The 24,509-nt window shown below is 41.5% G+C and overlaps 1 protein-coding gene and 1 long non-coding RNA gene across 5 annotated transcripts; one reads left to right on the forward strand and one right to left on the reverse strand.

Annotated features, from left to right (window-relative positions):
• The first annotated feature begins 975 nt into the window (after positions 1–975).
• LOC114879777 (single-minded homolog 2) lies at positions 976–22,847 on the forward strand. Of its 4 annotated transcripts, XM_029195029.2 has the most exons (10): positions 976–1,669; positions 4,180–4,414; positions 14,046–14,321; positions 15,540–15,625; positions 15,913–16,002; positions 16,078–16,299; positions 18,075–18,286; positions 18,896–19,002; positions 19,857–20,342; positions 20,536–22,847. In XM_029195029.2, exons 2-10 carry the CDS (start codon positions 4,369–4,371, stop codon positions 21,231–21,233), a joined length of 2,223 nt encoding a protein of 740 aa, XP_029050862.2. In that variant the 5' UTR covers positions 976–1,669; positions 4,180–4,368; the 3' UTR covers positions 21,234–22,847. The 4 variants fall into 4 exon arrangements, with proteins under 4 accessions (XP_029050862.2, XP_029050865.2, XP_029050864.2 ...); XM_029195032.2 differs by lacking the exon at positions 4,180–4,414; XM_029195031.2 differs by lacking the exon at positions 976–1,669 and having other exon boundaries at positions 4,029–4,414; positions 15,540–15,604.
• LOC114879782 lies at positions 4,865–20,763 on the reverse strand. The gene is made up of 4 exons (XR_003789992.2): positions 20,676–20,763; positions 20,558–20,621; positions 5,826–6,104; positions 4,865–4,929 (listed from the first exon to the last, which is right to left on the reverse strand). It is a non-coding gene; the product is annotated as an uncharacterized LOC114879782 (long non-coding RNA).
• Positions 22,848–24,509: the final 1,662 nt, after the last annotated feature.

Consider the following 24,509-nt stretch of genomic DNA (forward strand, 5'->3'; position numbering starts at 1 on the left):
TTTCAATTTTAATAACATTTCCTTTATAATCCTATTTAGAAAATGTTTGTCCGCGGACAATAGCCCGAAGAATTTATGTGGAGAACGCCGGAAACTTACCCTTGGGCTTCCTGGTAGCTGAAAAAGTGCAAATAAACGCACCCCGACTCGTACACACAAAAGTACCCATCGGCGGTGCGCAGGAGCATTAAAAAGGAGAAACAGGAAAGAAGGCCGTTGACAAAGAGAGGCGGCAACGAAAGCAGCACCGACAACATATAATCATTAAACAGAAAGAGAAAGAGGAGCACTACCTGGCTGTATTTGCGCGTGGTAGTAACATTATGGAGGGGATGGTTACAGAGACGGGGCGTGGCAAATGGAACCTCCCAACCAACCAATCAGACAAAGTGGGCGTTATCCTCTGTATAACAATGCCTGGTGTAATACACAGTACAGTGGTTCTCAACTATCCTTGACTCAATTATCTACTTTCTAAAAGGCTTGCAATTCAACAAATATTCAATTTCAAGGTACAATTACTAAATGAACAAAGTAAAAATTATTCTTGAATTAATTATGAGTAATTGAAGGAAGAATATACTTGGATAGTAAGGTAGAATTGTGGTATCTTTCTCATGAAAGCCTTTATAGCGACAGGAATGGGGGGATTTAAGTACCGCCTACGTTAGAAATCATTGACACAGGCGCAACTCGTCAGGTTATGCGGCTGCGTTGGTATGACGAAAGCTTTTCCAGGATCGGGAAGAGATAGAGAAGCGTGAAAAGAGAGATAGGAAAGGAGGTGCGAAACCATGGTGAGAGAAAGATGGAAGAAAGGGTAGCAAGTTGGAGGAACGTTGGTCCACGCTCGGTGGGGAGTCCAGCGTGCACTCTGCATCCAGTTGTATACCTAAATGCGTACGAGCACTGTTTTAATAGTACACACGCGTAGTCCACCCAATGAATTGATCCCGCGAGGTGCGTCCCCCCTCGGATAAAAAGATGTCGCGCCATCTTTGAGGGTGCTCCTGCTTTTCAAAGGCCTAGCGCGCGCATTTTCCATCGTGGACCATCGGACGGCGGGCTAGTTTTTTTTCCGAGTTAACCGAACATGCGCGTATTTCGATGGAATACACATTGTCTTCTCTCTAACTCGAGGAATAGAAACAAAATACATTCGAACAATTAATATAAATGGAGGTGTATAACGTTTTAACGAACAATTGGTTGTATTCGAATTATTTAGTGTCTTGTAAAACTGTCAGTCTGAGGAAATTATTGAAAAATTGATGTTTCAATCGAATGTTCAAAATCAGGAGAAATTATTGAAGGATGCGTTTAAATGATGTGCGCGAAAGTGAAAATTAGTAAAATAGAGAAACTATTGCTCGGTGAACTTTGAGTGCCATCATTGTGAACCATCTTTGTTCTTGATTATTGGAAGACTTTTAACGAGGACGTTACGGTAATTAATAACACTTTTGATATGTGTAATTGTGGATGATAGTGTGTAACGATGTAATTGACAGACTTAGTTAACGTGTAAATGATATTAATGATCGATGGAATTTGGTGGAAGAGCGAAGTGTGTCAAGTACCCGACGGCTTGGTCAAAGTGTTCAACCCATGGGAAGTTCCTGCAACTGAAATCACTTTCGCAACGGTGAGATTATGGGATTATCCAAAGGTACGTAAAGTTCTAAGATCGACGAATTTTCCTTTTTATCATTATTATTCAGAAATTTCATATACACGCTCCAAGTTTCCCACGAAAAGAATCGAATATCATAGATTTCTCATCGATCTCCTCCGACAGATGATTGCATTTCAATATCTCTATAAGGATCTTTCAGAAAGAACAACGTGTGAAACTAAAAATAAGGGTGCGTTAAAAGGGAAGAAGTATCTATTAGGCGTGTCGATCGTTCTCGATCATAGAATCTACTATTCAACTATAGCAATTCGATAGAGATGGTAACAATTTATCTACACAGGTGTAATTTGAATCAATAGATCGGATGCTGGTAAATTGTTCGTCTGGTTGTACGAATCCGAATATTATGTTACAATACCCGCATAATCTTTTATAGAACACCAAAGAAGGACATTCTCACCCCTTTTCTCGAAAACTTCCTTCAGAAACAGCGTACGAATCAAACATAAAATTCAAGTTAAATTATTACCCAAAAGTGTTCCTAACCCGATCTAAAGCAACATCGAGTGGCATTTCTAAACGGAGGAAAATACGGAAAAAAGGAAGTAAAACATACGGATCCACAGATTCGTTGAGAATGATGTAGAGTCTTAAAAAAAGATTTTCAAAATACTCTGTAGCAGTTGAAACGAGGGAAAACAGAATTCTGGTGAGATTTACTCTGTCACGACAGCTGCTCGGAGACATAAGTCTTCGAGTTCCGTGGGCCACGGAAGGGTACCGTAGCCAGGACACGGGAAAGGATCACGTTCTAGAACCGGACATTTTCTCTACAAATGACTTTAGGAAACGGCACGCCCCTTCACGGCTGAATCGGCACGTAACACGCGTGTCTGTTTACTTTTTCCAGCTTCGAAAAAAGGAGACCTACCTATGCACGTACCGGTTATCTAGAAATAGGTGGATGTTCATCAATCTTAACCTTCGAATTCCATGGATTTCAACCCCTTTTCTTTTACCTCGAGATTGTTTTCGAAACGAGGCGACGGGATACTTAAGTGATTAGGGTTAAACGTCGAACAGGCGTGAAAACCGACACGCGCGGCTGTTACGTGTTAATTTATCGCGTGCATATCGCGTACAGTTTCCGATTCATCGATATAACTACGAAGGTAAACGTGAAGCTGTTTATGTATTGAATACAGTTAGTACTGTTCGAGACTTTTAAGTTTAACGAGCTACAATGTTAAATATTTCCTAGGTATTTTTATAATTAAAAACAACCGGTGGTGGAGTTTTCCTTCACCCCCATCGTTAGCCAAAAGAAGCCTTTGTTCGCTGAAATCAATATCTCTCCGTTACTCTAATTATTTAACTTGCCGTATTGACGTTATCAAAAAATAACAAAAGATTATTTGAGAACTAAACAAAATATGGAGACTGAAAGTGTGTATTTTCTTTCGATAAAGTCATACTTGGAACTGATTTTGAGAAACTCGAGGGTGAAACAAAACGCATTGATACTTGATATATACTGTTTCAAGTAACTAATAATAGTAAGATTGTAAAGGTTTTCAACGATAATCGTACGAACTGCACGAGTGCATTGCACACAACATCCTGGCACGTGCGTAAACAGCTCTTAGGCAATTCCGACTTTCATTCCTCCGACACAATGCATTCAAGAATATTCGTATTTTTTCCAAACAGAACTTCGTAGAAATCTATTTATACCCTATGTTTAAAGCGTGTTGGTTGAATGCGTGGCGTTAATATGTGTATAATAAAAGAGACGAGATTAGTAATTATACAATGGAAAGTGATGATTTTGCATGAGAAAATAAGTTGAAGATCTAAGATATAAAATATGAAGGATGGAAACAGAGAGGAAATGATTAACTACAGCCTTATCATAAAAATTGAAATTTAGATCGACTTCATTTTGAGATGCTACGAGCGAGTATAAAATTTTCCATTTGGTTCTAAAACGAAACGAGCTCGAGCCAAAAATTTATTTAGTCTTCCTGCTGGTATCGAAAACAAATCAAATTTGTCGACGTCGTTAAATCACGCTTTGCTCGTTCGACGCCCGGGACCCATACAGCAAATACAGGGGCCCATAAAATCGAGCTGCTACACGAATCACCCCACGTCATCATCGCCGACAAACTTTTACGCCTTCGACTTTTCCCTCTTCTCTTATTCACTTTTCTCCTTTCGAAAATTTACCTCGTTATTTAGCCACTATACTAATCGTGGTCACTGTGTGCTCACAAAGCTAGTCTTTGTTCTATTCCCTTTCCAAACTCTCAAAGGGTTCGAAATTTTTCTAAGTACGACTAGGTGAAAATTAGACAAAAAAATATTTCAAATACTATTTGAATACCGTATGTTCACCATTGAAACGTTTAATCGTTTCTCAATGTTTATGATCAATTACATCACTGGAGAGCAAGTAGTTAAACCACTGCAATAGTCATACATACCCCTGGTTTCATGTTCAGAAAGGAAACGAAGGCGTGAACTCGGTGATCTTCTTCCAGATGGATTTCCATGGTGTCTGGTAGTGGTCAGGATCAGAGAAGCCGCAAATTGTCCAGCTGTTACACGGTCGCTTTAGTAGCCGGATAGGTGAAAACGACTTAAACGTTTCGACATGTGTAGAAACAGGACATCCGATACTTCCTAGTCAGGACCTCCTACACTGGCTAGTGCTCGTCCGATCAAGATTTATGACTAAACTAGGAGATCATTGCGGTCGTTTCTGGAAAACAACAAGTAAATAAATTTCAATTAATTAATAGCTATAACGAACTTCTTGCGAAGGAAAATTGTTTTATTTATGACACGTATTCCAATAAAAACGATTGGCATTTGATTGTTTCCTCGACAATAATATAAAGGATAAGAGAATAAGGTTTCATTGAAGATTCTTGAATCACTGATTCAGCCAAGAAATTGAACAATTTTAAATGAAAGAGACGAACGAGTCAGTTTGAAGCAATGCTCTTTGTTGCAGAAACGCATGCTCGTGCGACATTTCAGGCTTTGTTTCTCTTTCGAATACAAAGTCAAAGACGCCTCCCTTTGACGTGAAATCCGTGCAACCATTCTCGTGCATGTAATTCCCACATGACTAAAAAGGGGCCTGGTAGTGGGGAGATATGTAACACCGAGATCCCGAGTCAAGCTGAGAAGTTTAGTTTTGCTTACGACGACCTTAAGTTCCGTCGCTTCTTGTCCTCTGACCTGGCTCACCGCGACTCCGTGAGATGACATTCGTTCTTCTTTTCCTAAAATCATTCGTGATTTTTAGTTAACGATCGACAGTGTGATAATCGTTCACTGGAAGCTTTGGATATATTGCAGTCACCATGAAGAGTGAGTACATTCGTTGTCAATATTAAATGACAAATCAGAATTTATTTTTTGGAATACGAAGGGATTCATAATTTTCTTGCGATCACTTTGAATAATCTCCTTCAAATTGGCACAGCTTAAAGCTGGCTGCCTCTATATCCCTTCAGCTTAGTGAAACAGGAGAGAAATCGTTAAATAAGAACGGTCACGAGGGCCGAAAGAAGGAATAGTAAAAAAGGAGCAAGTGGTATCGCGGGTCGTCACGGTACGCAACCCCCATCGGTTCTTATGGCGTTCGGCCAGGCGAGATTCAAAAATTTCGTCAGACCCTTAGCTGGCTTTTGTCATCGTCTCGGTCCGGGCCCAGTTCTTAATTCGCAACGGTGACAACGTCGAATTACGAGCGAGTTTTCGTGCAAATTACCCGACACTTTAGCCGCTTTCTTTCGAAGAAATTCTCTGACGAGCACGTTGTTGTGACACGTAGGTAGAATCTTAGTCGGCGATCGTTTACACTTCATTACACGTGTTATTTTCTGAAGAAAGAATATCCATCCTTTGTGCGAGAGGAAAGCTTACATTGGAAAATTAAATATATTTATATAAGAATTGAAAAATATTTATCGGAAGGTATACCATCTACGTCATTAGTGGTACCAGAAGAATGAAAAGGCGGAAGTTGTCTGTGACGTCAACGAATATTGCAAGTTGTTAAAAACAATTGAAATTTTTCAAAATAACGTGTAAAGAAAAATTCAAGACGAATCGTACCTCCCATCGTCGTTATGCTCACATGGATATTTTTATTGTACATGTAGTGGATGCTTACGGTATATGCAAGTCTGATTACGATGGAGGATGCCTCGTCAGCATAACAGACATCCTTGTTATCGTAGCTTCGTCCAAGGTTACACGGTTGCTGCCTAACCAGAGAATACCGATTTGTTCCTTCTCCCACTTCCTTTATTCTTTATCGTGGACAGATTTTTCATTCGTGAAAGCTTCGACGATTAATCTCTCTCTCTGGTCTATAAATCTCCATAGATTAAGTACTCCTCGATCACGTGCAACGGACGAGCAATTTAAGGGATTTCCTTCGGTAATTGATCTGTAAAAACGTGTGAGCTTTAAATTGAAAAGGTAGGATGGGAGGGAACGTGTAATTAATCGTCGGATTAAATGGATGTTCCCGATCGGAGTAATGGTTTCCACAGTTTTTCTTTTACGTTTCGACGATTTGTAATGTTTCTTTTTGTTTATTAAAGCCAGAATTATTATTCAACGTTTACGTCAATCGCTATACATTCGTCGAAATGATCTCGCGAATTCGCAGAAACACGCGCGAATATATACGACTTCCTTTGACGCGAAACTTCTCCGCGCTTTGATGTACACGCCAGGGTGAGAGGGCAAAAGCGTGGAGGTGATAATAAGCCGTAAAGACTGTGAGACGCATCGGGAATGCGTGAAACGTTTATTCTCTTCAGCTTCGTCGAAGGCCTGCTTGATGTCGAGCACAGGCCAATCATCGAAATGGCAATATTTTAGCGAAATTATTGCACAACCAAGTGTCACCGACACCCTTTGAACAATTTCGAAAAATATCGTCTGCAGGAAGGTTTACAAATATTTGTCGTAAACACTTTCTTCCAGATATCTTCGAATTCTTTTCCTCTGATTTGTGTGCTCAATTTATATCTGTCCCTGGGTCATAATTCTCGCGACTGACAGGGTGAGAATTAGGGATATCGAATCATAGGAATCCATAATATTTATGTGTATCTTCTTGAGAAGATTTATCAAAAGATTGCATAAACAATATTGTCTTTAAAATTTTTCAAGTTGTTTATAAAATATTGTTTATGCATCTTTCGACCAAGACCACAGGTTGACAAAGTTAGTAAACGTGGAATGTAAGGAGAGAAAAAGGAAATAAATGAGGGTCATCCAGAAAAGTAGTGACGTCAAGGAAATCAACGAGCAAGTCGGGTCAGCTGGCTAAAAGCCAAAGTATAAAATAATGGTACGTTAGTCTCGGTTCTAGTCGTCTTAAATTATGACCTAATAACCTTCTTCGCGATCCTCAAAAGCCTGCGATTATTCGGCAACCATGACCCATCGGTTTCGCGTATTTCTTCATTTTCGACGCGCTTTGATGAGAAAATACGAGGTATTTTTGCAATAGACGAATCTTAAACTTGTAACAATTGAATCTTTCAATTATTTCTTTCTGAAAAATATTTTCTTTTCAAAATTCCTGGTTACAACGATGCATCTATGTAGGATGTTACACTTCGCCAGAGTGTGGCGTCATTCAACGCAGTGTACGTGTCCAAGTGGAAAACACAGGCGACACCAATTATCCATTTTTGCACGGAATTATCGCCGTCGACCGAGATAACAGTGACCATGCTCGTGTGGTGTACAATCGTTTACAGAGTGAAGATACTCGAAAAAATACCATCGGACTTGGAATTTTCGCGATGGCCTTGCTCGTTATCACTGGATGCTCGTTAAATCATCAACGAGATCGTAATAATAAAGGGACACTTTCGTTACATCGATAATCGTATGAAAATATTTACTTGTTCTTGATATTGGATGCATTTTTCAACGAGAAACAATGCATATAGAGGCATCAGAATCATCGATCAAAATGTTAACTTGGCTTACCAAATTGAAAAGCTCAGGAATCTATTTAAATTCGAAATTTTACTGCTGTCCATAAAAGAATTTAAGTACTTCCATTATCATTTCAAACTAAAAACTTAAATCTCTCCTAACCCCATCAAAAATCTAATTGAATTCTTAAGAAGCAAATACCGTCAGTTTCTCTGCAAACCCATCGTACCTTTATCTAAAAAAATAAAAGAATCTACCGTCTCTGGTAGTTGACCGGGACGTTCACATCTATTTCCCTCCGTTTGGTCCTGGGATGACATTGCGTACACTGGGTGGCCATTTTAAAGGTACGCCTGGACGATCAGTCACACTTAACGTCAGTACTGAAGTGACTTAGTTTAGGGCTGTTTAAGGGCGGGTTGTTCGCGGATGAAAAGCTAGGGTCCTCGCCCATTCGTGAGCGACGGTGGTGCGGGGGTCGTTTCTACCCTCCCTGTCTTCTCTCGAGGCAGCGACTAACAATGCCAACGAGAAGGGGCGAGCAACCTTCTCTCTCGTCCTTTTCAGCGAAAGTACTACGAAACTATATCACACACGAGCACGCGGAATGGTTTCGGTTTGAAAAATGTACGAAAGCGTGTGGTTGTTCGTTGGTTTACCCTGTTAACAAGGGAGCCTTCTTTTGCTTCTGACGTTTCCTCTTTGAGTCGGGCTGTTTTTTTCGCTGTAAGAACCACGAGGGGGCGGATTGTCGTTACGCTAATTGTTACTCGCCCGACAAAATACCCCCGTTTTGCTACCCCATCGAGACGAAACGTTTCTTTCTTCCTTCGTGAAAACGCGGAAGCCGACTTTACGCGCTCGTACAATTTGCACGAACTAACGAGCACCCTATTCAAATTATTTGAAATTTAATGGAAAATTTAATCTGAAATTTCGTATCGAAAGGATCGATGGATCCTCGCGTGGCGTCAGCCACGATTCATTAATTCGAAACTGTGTTTAGACGCCCAAATCGCGACGATGAAACGCGACACGCAGCCTGGTAAATTCCTGAGTTACAACCAAACAGTTCAATATCGTCTTACGGTGGTCCGAACTTACTAAACGAACAGCACAATTTATGTACCTCCTTCCTTTCTTCTCGAAGCCTTGTTATTTCTTAAACATCGAACCCTTGATCCAATGGTAAAGAAAATTTAGAAAATGTATGAAACCATAGTCCATCGTCTAATACCAGTAGCACGATGATAAACAGTTTCAAACGCGCTACCATGTTTCTTTTAAATAAACGCTCAGTTAACGCGATGTGATCAGCGCCGAGAAATCCGAGGTGACCGAGCCTCGAAGGGTGACGAGGGAGCTAAGTATAAGATTACCGGCTATATGCATTCTGGCTGTTGTTTATTAGGTTCGCTAACAACATTGTAAGTAAGTGGAGTAAGCCACGGACGGGGGTGAAACGGGGTCCCATGGCGGTGTCACGGGGGCCACGTGTTGTACCGTCTACGTATCCAAGCTTGATGTCTGCGAACGGAGCAGAGACCCGTACCCCAAGATTATACGTGGTCAGCTAAATGTAAGAGAAACATGGCTCGTAGTGCAATTTAAACGCGTCGTGATTCCGAGTATCGACGGCTCCACGTGGAATTGCTTCACGCGCCTGAAAACAAGAGATCGACGCCCTTATGGTCGCGCCATTAGGTCATGGCTTTTCTTACGATCATTTCTACTACGGATGGAAATATTATGTTCTTATTTTTATCGTTTATAATATAATTACTACGTTTCTAAAATTTCAATAAAATTACGCGATCAAGTTAGCGACACGTGTATCTTTGTAACGATATTCATAGAGGGAACGAGGAACGTATCTCGTTCGAGCAGCCGGGATTAATATCGAGTGTACCCTATAGTTTTTGAGCAAATATGCAAGATCCGTGCACACGTCGAATAGTGACAGAGATAATATTTGTTGAGATTTACACGCGTGCCGTACCAACGATATTTTCATATAGGTAACACCTCCTGTGTCTTCTACGATCGAGCGTGCACTGAGCCTCATCGAATCTGTTGCGGCGTGTGACTCTACACATGCTCGCGCCGGGGGGCCCAATGACGAGGGGGGTATAAACACGCGCTCCTATACCATGCGTTTACTCGCTTTGCACATATCGAACAATCTTCGAGATGAAAATAAATTTTCTAATAAACTATACTGATTAAATTTGTATTCGATAAATAAATTTAAAGGGCAAAATGTTTTATAAAATAATCCTGATAAGGTGTACAGACAATAAATCACGATTTGTTTGGATATTTTTATCAGGAATTGATTCGAAGACGTCTTCGAACAGTGTAGCAAACAACAAATTGAATTTACCGACGCCAAGGAAAGGTTTCGGGGATGAAATCTGGCCAATTCTGTTTGTTCTTTTAGCGAAATGGATTCGAGCGTTATATTTTCGGTATAAACAACATGATTTATGCTTGGACACGCAGTATGCTAATAATTTAGGCTATAGTAGCGTTACGTCATTGTAGGATCGGTTCGGAACGGGAGTTGGGTCAGAACGAGTCCGATATGCAAGTCTTTAAATATAATCTCGCTCTACTGTAAATCCTAACAAAATTTGTATTACGTAACTCTTGTTAGGTTTAATTAACGCGTTATTATATAAACAATTCAGAAAACATTCCTCGTCAACAAAATCCAAAGAATAAATAATACGTCAATACTTTTGCTAAACAAAGAAACATTTCTGAAACCTCGAATTTTCCACGTTTTCATATGTAAAATCAAACCCCCGACAAAATCTTTCTCCATTTCTATTATTTCCTTGAAACTTCCGAAAAGAAAAAGTTTCACAGAAGTATCACGTGAAAAGATCTAAGAAAACAGGAATCTCAGAATCGTGACACTTGAATGCAATCCGTATCCATAGAATTAATGATCCCGGGAGTTTCTTTGCACCAACAAACCAGCGAATCGATTCCTCGACATCTGGATCGTGTCCAGGAGCGCGATACTGGGTCATAGCGTGAATTTAGCATCGTGGAACGATCACGGTGTCCTCGCCAGGGGACAAACGTACACGCCTTGGTTTGGGTCGTTCGTGACCGTCTCAATGCATTCCCGATGGCGCGCGAGCCTGCAACTCTGCCACGGCTTAACGTCCGCTCACCTACATTTTCGTCGTCGCAACGCATAACCAACCCCCTCGTGGCTTTTTCAGTTACACCCCCGCTGCAGCTAAGAACGCCGCCTGCGTGCCCGACGAAAAGACAAGGGGGCTGGTACGCGCGCGATTCATCATCCCCCTTCGGGCAACGGAGAAAATCCATTCACCGGTCCCGCAGACACGACAGACCGAGTGTGATCGCGCATTTTAACAGTCCCGAAACAGGGCTGACTTTCCTCCTCGTTGCTCTAGGTCGAGCAACGATAAGATTTACTATGGCGTTCATGAATATCAGGGTACCACAATGGTACCGGGTTCATGGTTACCATTTTTCAGAAATTGACTGAGACTTAATTTTATAAATTTTTGATAAATATTTTCTATAACTCAATGATCCTAAATGACACATTTCTAACTTGCCCATCGTTTTCCCCAACATCTGGATAATTCTGACCAAGTTAAGGTGGCCATCAAATAAACTTCTCTGTCTGTGGGTTCCGAACCGTTATATCGCGTCTTAGCCCTTGGCAAAGGTGCGAGGGTGAGGAGGTACGGGGAAGGAGAAACACATGTTTCGTATTAGATCTTTTCTACCTGTCGACCCGAGCCAGGGCGCATAGAAAGTGTTTAACGAAGAATACCACGTCGAAGGTAACGCTGCGAGAAGAAGAAACACGTGTTGCCAAAGGTCGTGGACATTGTCCCGTAGGGAACCGTGGCAGGTTCCTGCCGGAACATATTGGCAACACATGTTTCCAATTTCAGGATGCACTTTGCTCCTGGCAAAAAGGTGCATAGTAAGGTGGTTATACAGCCTGGTCATAAAAGCCAGGTTCCAACCTGTCATTCACCGAGTTTTCGGGCTTTACACCCGGCTGAAATTTGCACACGTGAGACGAGAATTTTGGATCAGTGTTTTAAGCGACACTGATTTATTCCAACCCCCTGTACAATCTCAGAAGAGCAGACGCTTCGTTTAGCATTGTTAGATGGACTCTGTATTTACAATTTAAAGAGCTAATTAGACTTTGAAATAAATCTTGTTACCTAATGAAAACAATCTCTTCAACAATTACCATTCCATCCCGTTTCCTTTCCGAATACAAGATTTCGAGGATCGGAGTTCCTGAAATTCTCAGGATTCAAGAGTATTGCCGTAGCCGGGCTCGGTGGTAAACTATGGTAGGGGAAGTTATAGGTATCCTATGGTGCCTCGTCAAGGGAACAGTACGGCCACCAGCAATCGCCTTTGCTTTCGATTTCGCCACCCGTCGTTTCGCTTCTATACGACACGACCGTCATTCGAATCACTTGGGGCTTTCCCGGCAACCTTTGCGACTCCGACCACCAGCTACGTCCATCTCGTTCATCCTTAAACCGTCCCTCTCTTTTCCGTTCGTGGATGGTTCTACGGTTCCTCTTTCAATCGTTTCGTCCCTCTCTCTTTGGAACGCAGACAGAGAAGTTTTCACGTGCGTGTACCAGAGGGGTCTTTCGACTGACCCTGCTCCAAGGGTGGAGCTTAAAATAAGGGTGGTACCTCACGGCTTACCTACCCCATCGAGAAACAGCATTGGGGATGAGATGGAAGCGAAGGAGGAGAGATATGCGAACGATGAGAAAGAGAGGAGCAAAAGCGACACGAGGTCCTATCCGAGAGCCGAACAACTCGGTGTTAGTCGTAATTTAAGTGCAAACGACATCGGTCGTTTCGTGTCCTCAAGGTCGTGACAGGAATCGAAATCTCCGGATCAGAGAATTTTTTTCAATTTCTCCGGGAAGTTGGATCCGATCGTCTGGACCGAATCCGTTCACCGTATCTGCATGGAATTGAGGGAAAGTGTTGGAAGAAATTTTCGGAGAAATTTTCTTATTAATCAGAACACGTGGTCCGTGGAATGTGGTGAGGAGAAGTTAGTGTCTTCGATGTGTCCAAGTGTCACTAACAAATTTCTATGATAGTGAACGTACGTCGGGGTTATTTAGTAGAGTGCGTCCCTCGAGGAGGTGGTAGAAGATGGCGCCTACTGTTGAGAGTCATGGTCGACGTATCATCTTAGAAAGTGATCCATACGTTGGTAGTTGGAGACGGAAACAAGCTCAGAAAGGTATTAATGTTACTTTGCAATTTATCCAGATTATTTTTCCTTCGACTATTCAAATTTTGGTCAATTCTTGTTCATGGGATATCTATGGCTCAACAACGTGCGTCTGTACAGATTTTATTTCATTGACGACGACAACAGGATATTTGTTTCATTCGTTCGTCAAATGCGTTGATTGGAGTTTTAATTGTTTTTGAATTTCATTTATTAATGGAGCACAATTTGGCCGATCTTGAATTCGTATCGGGTCGGTTACGTGATCAGCTTCGATTGTTCTTTATTAAAATACAGAAATTCATATGTAGTTATTTTTATTAAATTTTAAGCTTCAAGTTGAGTGCTATTTCACGGCACTTTTCATGATTTATTTATTAATATTTATTAGCAAACAATTGGAATTATTGTTTCGAGAGGACCAATTTACTTAAACTCTTTACACCAGCATTTTCTTGCACCAGTTCGTTCCGCGATTGCGAAACCGAAGAAACTTTCACGGTTTCCTTTGAATCTCGTGGCAAACAAACGATTGCTGAACGTATATTCTGAGAACATAGAAAATACATACAACCGAGATATTTCCACGGTGTTGTGCGTGTTAACTTCTCTATGGCGTTTCTAGGTACCGTAGCAATACACCCGCTCTCTTTATCTTCGAGCGGCACCAATTAAAATGAAAAAATCCAACAAAACAGCAAGTTAAAATTGTCCAGAAAATTGTATTTAATATTTATGCTTCTTTTCTTAGTCTCCTTTATCGCGATTTTTTCTAGGAAAGCCTACTATGTTAGATACTGTACAGTTGAAGATATTTTTACGGTGCCGCACGATTGGCGAGCGAAACGACGAAGCAGGAAGTAAAAAAAATACATTATTCAAGCGAATTTCCATTCGTGAGAAGTCTCGGTAGATGGGTAGCTACGTCGTTAGGTTGCTCTCTTGCCGGCGTTTTAATGACGGTTTGCTCCCTTTGCTTTCGGTTCTTATAACGAGCAGCTTCGCCGTCGTTATGGCTTTCCCGGTGTTTCATTCTTCGACGAGCTGGACGAAACTTCCGACCCATCGATCGCGATATTAGCGATATTATTTGTTGAATTTATTCTATCTGTTTCTGACAACATTTCTTCTGATCTTTGTTTCCAGGTAACAATTCTTCTCCGGATACTTTGGACCTGAGCTCCCACAATCATCACCTGAATTCGATCAACAATTCAATCGCTAGCACGTCCGGCCCACAGGAAGTAATGAAGGAAAGAAGCAAAGACGCGGCGCGTAAGCGTCGCATCAGCGAGAATCAAGAATTTTTGAAGCTTGCCAAGCTTTTACCTTTGCCCACCGCCCTCACCGCCCAATTGGATAAGGCCAGTGTCATTCGAGTGACGACCAGTTACTTGAAGATGCGAGCATTGTTTCCACATGGTATTGTATGAATTACTCTCTGTTTCATCCCTTCAGAAATCGTAGAAAATTCGATATCAACCAAGACTCTCGAGGAGCGCTTAATAATTAGCAACCCTTAAAATGAGGGGAAGCAAAGAAATCGATTAGTATTTGTCTGAGTGAATGGTTACACCACGTGCCCGGTAATAAATTTCACTTAGCGGTAAACGGATGAAACGGTATATTCTTTGTTAATTCAGCCACCGGACACTTACGTGCAAAGGGCAAATAGTATCGGATGAGATGGATGTGATTGCGCACTTAATGCATTGTTAGCCCCCGGTGCTTTGTAAGCAAAGCATGGGGGCTGTTATAGTGTTACAATGGCTTCCTACCTCCCTCGTTTCTACTCCCTTCCGTCGTTCTTACGACATCGGTGAATTGAATTTCAAGTGGCTACATCCCTCTAGAATCCGCTCGCGTCTTTATTCTTCGAAAAAAAAAGAAAAAAAGAATGAAAGGAAAGTGAAAAAGACACGTTGCTCGATGTAGCACGCTTTAAGGGCGTTTCTTTTCTCGCTAGCATGGAAAATTAGCCGGGGGAACAGGTAAACGAGGGTGAAATTCTGTTAAGGGGTTGATTAAACCCAACAAAGATTAAAAAAAAAAAAAATCATTCAATGGATAAGATTTTAATTGCAATTATTTTTTGTATACTTCTTTGTTTTTTGAATTATTCAAATTTCACGATTTTTTAATCGTATCTACTAAAAAATATTTGGTAGATTATTATTTAATTATTTCATCAAATCTACGATTAACTGGGTCGTTCATGAACGTTATATCTGATCATATTTAACGAAACAGTGTATCGTCGACGAGATGGCAATAATCAAGCCATTTTCCACGAAATTCCACACGGATGCAGAAAACTCCCCTGCAGCTGCAACCGTGGCACACGCGTGCAAATGTATTGTAATTAATGCGCAGACACGAAATACTTGGCTATAGGCTTAGTTACACGTCGAGTAGGAAACGTCGCTAGAAACATGTATATCGGATCATCGGGATAAGGAGGTGACATATCGTAATATGTGCCACGTCTTTAAACGAGATGTCTTTCTTTCAGCACTAAAAATTTTCAAATAAACAGAGTAGATCCGTGAATTTTCCGACCGATGTTTTAGAGTGGTCTTTCAGAAAATTGGTTCGTTGCATCGAGCAAAAATATCTGAAGGTGGTGAAATGATTTTTCAGGGCTTGGAGACGAATGGGGTGCTTCGCAGCCAGCCAACATCTCCCTGCAAATCGCCCTCAAGGAGGTGACTAGTTATATTTTACAAGTAAGCACTCATCGTTCTCTGTGTCGCGCCTTACAAATTGATCTTACATCCTGCACGCGTTGTCGGATAAACAACGTTAAACTTAAGTCTCAGTAGTTCCATTATGATTCTCCGTTCTGATGACAATTTTGTTTAATTGAAAGACAAAAAGGCGCGATCAGAAATGGAAAACTATTTCTTCTATTGGAAGAAGACTTAACTGTAGAATGGCAGACTTGGGTCAATTTTAACCTAGACTTTTTAAAATGTACGGAAATTCTAATTGAAAATAAAAATCCTCCTTTCAGGCTCTCGAAGGTTTCGTGTTCGTTTTGGCACCCGACGGCAAAATCATATACATAAGCGAAACAGCTAGCGTGCACTTAGGAATGGCACAGGTCAGAAACTGATTAGATAATGAATTAATTTTCCTTGAAAATCATCAATTCTATCGTAAGTGTTGATGAATATAGGTGGACCTAACAGGGAACAGCATCTTCGAGTATATCTACGACCACGACCACGACGAGATGTTGTCGGTTTTAAATTTACCACAAAGTCCAGCGGACCTTGCTGGTTTCACTTTTCCACCTCCAAATTCGCGAGGTGAAATCGAGCTGGAACGTATGTTCATTTTGAGAATGAAATGCAATTTGGCGAAAAGGAACGCGGGTCTGGTCACGGAAGGATACAAGGTAATGATATTAAATTTATATAAAACATAAATATTCATCGAGGCGAAAACAATTATCTAGATAACACGAACGTAACGGTTCGTTAAAACGGGAAAAGATACGGCGATTAAGAGTTTATTGGCTCTGGTAAATCGCGCAATATTCGCGGCAAACAAACGTTGATCGAGGGCACCGTATAACCGAGCCTCGGAGGATCGTCGATTAGCATAAAGCCTAGGTTGCTTGCACAGGAAATCATAAAATGTATAAAAATTCAAATGCTAAATAAGAGATAAGAAGTGGCGAGCTAAGTAGGGACGGTATTGTCCTGGTCACGCGCTAGTCGAAAAGAAAACTACCACCAGGTAGTGATGCGCGCTGCACTTGGCTGCATCCGTTTTGGTGCAACAAAAATAACGCGAGTGTTTCATATCTGGAATATTATAAATATAATTTTTTCAGCAATCACTTTTTCAATATAAAAAAAAAATATAAATAACAATTTCATACTAATCCCTCCGACACAAGGTGCACCATTATTCACGGATTACCTAAACGACTATCGTCGATCCGATCAACGATTGCTTCTCCCGCTCGACGATCATTAATATCACCAGCGTTTCACCTAAATTCGGAAAGTTACCCTAATATTTTAGCGGATCGATGGATGTTCGCCAAATGTTCGACATATGCTCGGGCAATAACGATACCGAACGTCGATCTACTTAAGGTCGTAAAGGGTAACACGGGTACGGGAAAGGGACCTGCGACACTTTGCACTTGCCGAGGCAAAAGGAGACAGCCCTCGAGAAGGAAAATGTTTGGCAAATAGCTCGTTCAAGCCCGCGGTGCTATGATGACCGTGGCTCTCGACGAAATCGCACACAGAAGACCCCAATAGGCGTTGAGCAAAGTCATGAATGCAACCCCTGTTAGCTGTTAGCCGTGAGGAGAGGGGGAGGATCCGGGGATAGAAGGCAGCTTTTTGTATGGCACTTAAACGCACAAAGAACGAACCGTAGTTGGCTCGACTTTGTTGAAGGTGCGAGCACGCGTTTGTCGGATTTACATTAGACGGATGAATAGTCAGGAAACGAATATTAGATATTTATATTTTTTATAAATTACATTTAATTGAATTAGTTGGGGTATTTACTGAATTCTAAATTATATCAAAATTACATAAAAATTACATAAAAATTAGGGTCTGTCAATTAAATGACGTGACCTGTAGACGTTCTCCAAAACGACCGATCGAACGAAGCCCATTTTCAGAATGAAATCAAGCGTATCCGTGCAGTTGAAATTAATTTTCTTTCGTCGAGTTTCACGGCACCCTCGTGTCCCCATACTCGGGCGCGAATGCAACGGAATTGCATACGGGATAAGAGACGCAACGCGGGCATACGAACAAGCCTATTTGCTTCACAAATCCGTGCTGCACTCGAGACGCGAGTAGCGCGACGCTGAACGAGGCTTTTTTTCTCCCGTTTCCATCGGCCATTTAATTAAAAAGGAATTGTTAATTTGTCCGGGAACAGCGTCAGAATTCACCAGGGATGCTGCTTCGAGTGTCGCACTTACGCTCTATCAGCATTCCCTGAATACCATTAAGAATAATCACGTGCACATGTGTAACTAACGATAAGTCAAGTGTCCATCGCCCTTAATTACGACTTTCCGTTTGAAATCCCGCCTTTAACTTTTAATCAACCTCGATCTCTTCAAGTTAATTAGAAAACTAATTAAACATCAAAAAAAAAAAAAAAAAAATGGATTAATCTTGTCTGTTACAGGTGATACACTGTTCCGGTTACTTGAGGTGTATCGTAGACGGTCCTGTGGGATCGGAATACGAAGATGGTACCGGACGTTGTATTCGAATAATCGGTTTATTAGCCGTGGGTCATTCTCTACCCGGACGTTCCCTAACAGAGATCAAATTGTACCAGAACATGTTCATGTTTCGTGCATCGATGGATATGAAGCTGATATTCGTCGACGCAAGGTAAGAATTTATTTTTCAAAATCAATAATTAAGTTCCGAGAGATAAATGGCAACGAGTGGTCAGGTTTCGGAAGACACCCAATGAATCACGTTTATTTGTCTCGATCAAATATGGACAATGGAAAGAGAGTAAGGGCGAAAGTCGACGAAACCACGTCAGATTATTTCTGTCGTTGTATAATTACGAGGCGGTGTTGAATTGCTCCGTCGATATTTCGACGCCAGGACGAGAAAAGGGTCCCAGTCGCCGGCCATTAAAATCAGTTTCGTGTTACCGGTAGACATTTTTTTCCCTTTCCTTTCTTCCTTTCTTTTTTTTTCGTTTTTATTCGCATCGAATAAATATCCAGCGTGGACAGGGCTGTATCATGCACAGGCTGGGAAACGAACACGTGGGTGAAGTATAAATAGGGGGTTGCGCGATGGAACGCGGGATGAAATTTTATACCAGCCGGGAAAATCGATTTCACGCCAACTGACGGTTATGTAAACCTCGAATCCGGGCTGCTTTAAATCCCAGCGGAAAATAAATACGCTGTTTTGGAGGATATTTGTAGCGGTAACGAACGGTAGATTTTAACGCTTCGCGTTCTGTTTGGTATGTTCCAGCGTGTCGCAGTTGACCGGTTATAATCCACCGGATTTGATCGAGAAGACGCTCTATCATTATGTGCACGGAGGCGAGATGTGGACGTTGAAACATGCCCATCAATTGTGTAAGTATAAACAAATAATTTTCATTTACTTCAAATTGATAAAAGGGGTGGAAAGATATTCGAATCTAAAATGATAATTAAGTAGATCGCATCGAATTAATTTCTACACCTAAGATTTTAAAAAGAAGAACAAGTATTTCTTCTAAGAGCAAGATAGGCCTTATTTCCTGTGAGCCGAAAAGCGGTGTCGGAGGCGTCGACGTGGTATCAGAGGTGCTCGAAGAAGAGGCTCTCTCGCAAGGCCAAAAGCAGCTGACGCTGCTTAACTCGGCGACGCCCTCGCTGACGAAATATCCTTTGATCTTTCCTTTCTCTTCATCCACCGACTTTCCTGAAGAACCACCACCACCACCAACTATAACGGCATTTCCCTTTTTTCCTCTCTCAGTGAATTTTTTTTTTCCCCACCCCTTCTTCGCGCGTCGCCACGTTAAAGTCTAAGTATATGCACACGTAGGTACATACAGGGTGTACATTATTGATTGAACAATGGCGCTATGAGCCGAGGAAAAGAGAAGCTGTGGCGCGTATACGTTCTCTGTCCGCGTGTAGACGTTGGTGTGAGGGTGAAACGAAAGGAGGGAGAGAGAGAAAGAGGGTGGTAGAAGAGGAGGAGGCTGTTACTGCTATCACTGTTTGAACAGACTCGCAGTTTCACCAGCGCGACTCGAAGGGAGCCTGACATAATGCCACTAATGTCTGCGCCTGCGGATTGCGCGATCGACGTGATGCTGAAAAATCTTTCAGAAAAGATTTCAAATCTCTAGACAAATCATTTTAGATGATTTACAAGACATATTCTGAAGGAATAATGACTATAATTTATTAAAAAATCATCACCTTTCTGTTCGCAGTATTGCGCAAGGGACAAGTGATAACCGGCTACTACAGGTTCTTAACAAAATGCGGAGGATGGGTCTGGATGCAATCGTACGTCACGATCGTCCACAACTCGAGAAGTTCTAGACCTCATTGTATAGTATCAGTGAATTACGTGCTATCGAAACCGGAGTACACCGATTTGGTGTTGAACTACGAACAAAAATCCTATCGTTCGAACCTGAGCGACCCACCAAGCGCCCCTATGCTCACACCCACCACCAGTGGAAGCACAAACGATCTAGACAACCGCAGCCCCAGTTCACCGGCCTTTCGGAACAGATCAAAAGAATCGCTGGATAACGATTATGCGAACGGCAACGCGTACCCCAGTCCAGAGTATGTTGATCTGACTAATCACAGTCATTATCTGTCGCCTCCTTATCAGGCGCCGACCGTGAACAGCAGCCCTCACGAGGACAACTCCAATTACAATTCTGATTGGTTTTATCAATACGGAGGTAAGGATGTTCTACAAGCAACACGTATTAACCAGATACCCTGGATAAATTATTAGGGTATCGTTACAATCGTTCAAGAACCGAGTCGTTCCAGGGCAACTGGTTCATACGTTTTGCCACGACCCCAAAAACTTCAAAAGAAACTCAGAAGTTTCAGAGGTTTCAGATTAAAAGAAGACAACGTTTATTCCAGATATGCATCAAGAGCCACTCACCTCGGTGCCTCAGCAGGAGTCCCAGCATCCTCATCCATTGCACCATGCCAACTCGCCGTCGAACCTGCAACAACATAGTCCTCAAAATGCTCAACAAAAGCACCAACATTCTCCTCACCTATTGGACCATCCAACGCCTCCAGCGAGTCTGCCGCAGCCTCAACCCCAACCGCAGCCGCAACCGCAGCAACAACAGCAACAGCACAGTCCCCAGAGTAGTCAGCAAAATAGACCATACTCGACTTCCTCCAGTTCCTGCTGCAGCACAGACGCCATGGACGCCCATCTACCCAGTCCGTTGAGCCTCTACTCTCTGCCACCTGGTTATCATCCTTACTACCATCACTACATGCCCGATTCTGCGCCCCCGAATCTCAACGAGGTCGGTGGTGTGATCATGTACCCTAATTGTGGGTCGAACAACGATGGTCCCAATGCTGCGGCGAACACAAACGCCACTGGTAACGCGCAATCCTACGAATCCCCCTATCAGCCACACTCGAGTCATTATAACTCAAACAACAATCCTGTGAAACATTCTTACCATCATCTAGAACCTACGGCAGCGGGTTACACGAGTGTGATCGTGGACTCCCAACAGTACAGCCCCAGCTCGGTACAGGACCTGATCCACTATCAGCATCATTACGAAGCACATCACCAGTTCGTTCACTGACACCAACTAGATGTGCCCTGCGTATAGCACGTCGATGGTGATTGCGACCGTGATTCGTGCTACTGTGACCCGTCTAGTGATCACGATCGCCGTCCTGCGGATAGTGATTGTGAATTGAGAGACTCTAATGATCAGGGTACGGACATCGAGCTGGTACCGATTATACGCTCGACGAGGAGGATGGTGCACACGGATAGAGTCACTAGGTGAGTGCAGACGTTCATGAAAATCTTCTTCTATCTTGAAGAAGACGCTGAAACGATTATAGACGGTTGAAGATTGGCTATCGAAGGGCTGTTGAAAGTAGACCATTGTAAGATTAGGTTCGTTTTATCTTACTGGAACTATAACAACATCAAAAGTGAGCTTTGTTTAAGGAGCGTACAATCATTGTTAAATCGATCGTTTACTCGATCAGAAACTTTGTGTACAAATTTTCATACAGAAATTGATTACAGTGTCGTGGGTGAACACGAGTGCAGAGTAACGATTCAATTAAGATAGAGGGCAGCGATCGTTAAATACTGCCAAACATACGCAGTTCTGCGTTAATAGATGTACTTAACAAAATAGTAAACGTTTAAGGATTTACGTAAGGATCTAGAAGAATGGAAGATTTACCTTAGTATTCGATGATCACTGGATCTGTTGCTTCTATTTTATTCACATATCAAAATACTTCAATTTCAAAGGAGCTAGATACCCAGAAGTTAAGCTTGAAGATCCTCATTTTTTGTAAAATATCTCTTAACATATCCTGCAACTTATATTTTATAATTAATCGTCGTTATTTATGTTGAAACTCGTTTAATTATTCGATCACTGAGCAAACAGTGAAGAAAATAATTTCAATGGTGTATTCGATGCTCGTTAATTTAACAGATCCGTGGTAATTAATGAGATTCGCGAAATTGAGGGAAAGAATTTCTGCGTAATGCACGCTGGACGTGAGCAGCTTAAATTCAACGTACGATTTTATACGATTACATTAGCGAGTTCTGTAAGCGGTATGGTAATTATAGTCCGACGTTGGGTTATTGTAAATAAAAGGAACGCGAAACGGATTATTTTCATGGCGTCGATTGGTAGCGCGAGGTACGTAATTGTAGACTTGTAAATTATGTAGCTGTTATAGCTCCTAAGATCTCTTTCTCTCTATAATATATAAATATATTCGATATTTGTTAGGTAGACCCGAAGACTGACCGGTGCTTATACGAACCGACCAAAGAAACACCTAATGAGAAAAAAAAAAGTGTCACTGTTATTGTATCTTTATTCGCGTTTATTTTAACCCTTTGATTCAAACCATCAAAGTATTTTATTAGATTGGCAATACAATTTGCGACCCCCCCTTTTTCCTACAGGATTATTTATTAAAATTCTTTGGAAGCTAATCAATGTATAAAACGCGTGTACACATTTTGCCATACGAATACTATTATTTATATACATATATCGATGTAAATTGATCGAGATAGTGGATAGGTGACGGAGATCATTGTACGATACTACGAGCGTAATCTGTAAGCGGTTGTAAATATTGTAAAAGTATAGCAAGCGCGCGCTGCATACCTACTATCGCGAGAAAATATAATCATATTTTCCTCTGACCATTGATCTTATTGGAGTTCGTTCTAATCCTCTTTCAGCGAGGCGATCGAAAAGTCGCAAACAGGGCTTTGTTCTCTCCTAAAGACCACCGAAATTGTATTTGAACGAATACGATATTGAAATAAACCAGTTGAACCGAATCAGTTTAGGCGAGATTATTATCGTAACTTCAGGAGTCTTTGAACAATCTTTTCTTTTTAAATTAGAGATCGTTTTCAATTTTTCTTCGATTTTTATGAAAAATATTTATATTCTTCATTTAAGTTCAAGAAAACCGATTCACGAAGATTTTGTTGCGGGTCTATTAAAGTACACGGTACCTCTAGTACCTGCGTGGACATTATTTGACCATTCTACCTCTTCACAGGTGACAAGATTTTCCTTTCATTCTGGGGATTCCCCATTACCCTCAATCTGTTTTCCAGCAGGTACCCGTGAAAAGGAGATAACGTTACCAGGAGTGCGGTACATTCCCCTCTCACTGAATTATGGAGATTAAGCTGAAACATATGGGCTTGTTGGAAATACTGACGAGATCCGTTAGGTGATTTACATACACCTTAAACCACTTGATCCATCAGGTAAAATATTTATAAACCATCCTACGAGAAAATAAAATATAGAAGTAGTAGTTCTACTTTTATATTAATTAAAAAAGAAGTTACCAGATTGAACAAATCGTTGGTTCGTCGACAAAGGCCTAACCGAGGATCGTTTGACAGGATTCGTTCTCGAAACCCCTCAGTTAAAAATAGAAGAAAACAACGATCCTGTTTTTCTCCACTGTTCCCTCGATTGTCACTAGGCCGGCACGAACAATAAATTAATTGTGCCTTGTACGATTCTTGGGTAGCTTTCGGTGGTCGCGTGCTCGCCTGCATGGGGTCGTTCGTGAACAGAGCCACGTGCCTCTTTATAATCGCCGTCAGCGTCTCGCTCTGCCATTAGATCGACGTCTAAAAGGACAGGTTTCACAGGACGAGTCACTAATTTTCGACTAGAAAGCAAGATTGTTCTGGGATCGTGTGAAGATTCGAAAAATTCACTTCAAAGGATCAGAAAGTATATTCATAGAATTTCATAGAACGCCCTTTGTGCTCAGATAATTTTAATTTTATTTCATTTATAAATGATTGGGAAATACACATTTGAAAAATGGACCAAAAGTACAAAAGTATTAATGAAATAAAATTATGATTTTCAAAGCACGTGTCAATAATAATCCTTAATCCTTTCAAATTATTATTGTTATATTTGGTTGGATCTATGACAAACGTGGACAGTTCTATGAATATACATACATCACCATTCGGTGACATCGGTGTAATGAGAATATAGTGGCTAAGGGTTGCTGGTGAGTTCGCCAGGGTTGTTATTATCGAGCGTGTGTGACTAGAACAGCGATCGCACCAGAGGAGGGCGAGCCGCGTGCGGCTCGTTAAATTCTTCGGCCAGCGAATTTGACCCAGCCACGATTCTGTGAAATTGTGCGATCATTCGTCCACGGATGCGTTCATCGCCGATGGCAAAACTACCCGCGATTAAATCGACAAACTCCTTGCTGTTACGAGTCTTAATTTAATAAAATAAACCAAACGAAAGGTTGGTTTATTTAATCAAATAAAAGACACATCCGCGGTATAATTGTGTTAGCTTAGATCT

This window comes from Osmia bicornis, chromosome 13 (assembly GCF_907164935.1).
Source record: "Osmia bicornis bicornis chromosome 13, iOsmBic2.1, whole genome shotgun sequence".
Classification (NCBI taxonomy): domain Eukaryota; kingdom Metazoa; phylum Arthropoda; class Insecta; order Hymenoptera; family Megachilidae; genus Osmia; species Osmia bicornis.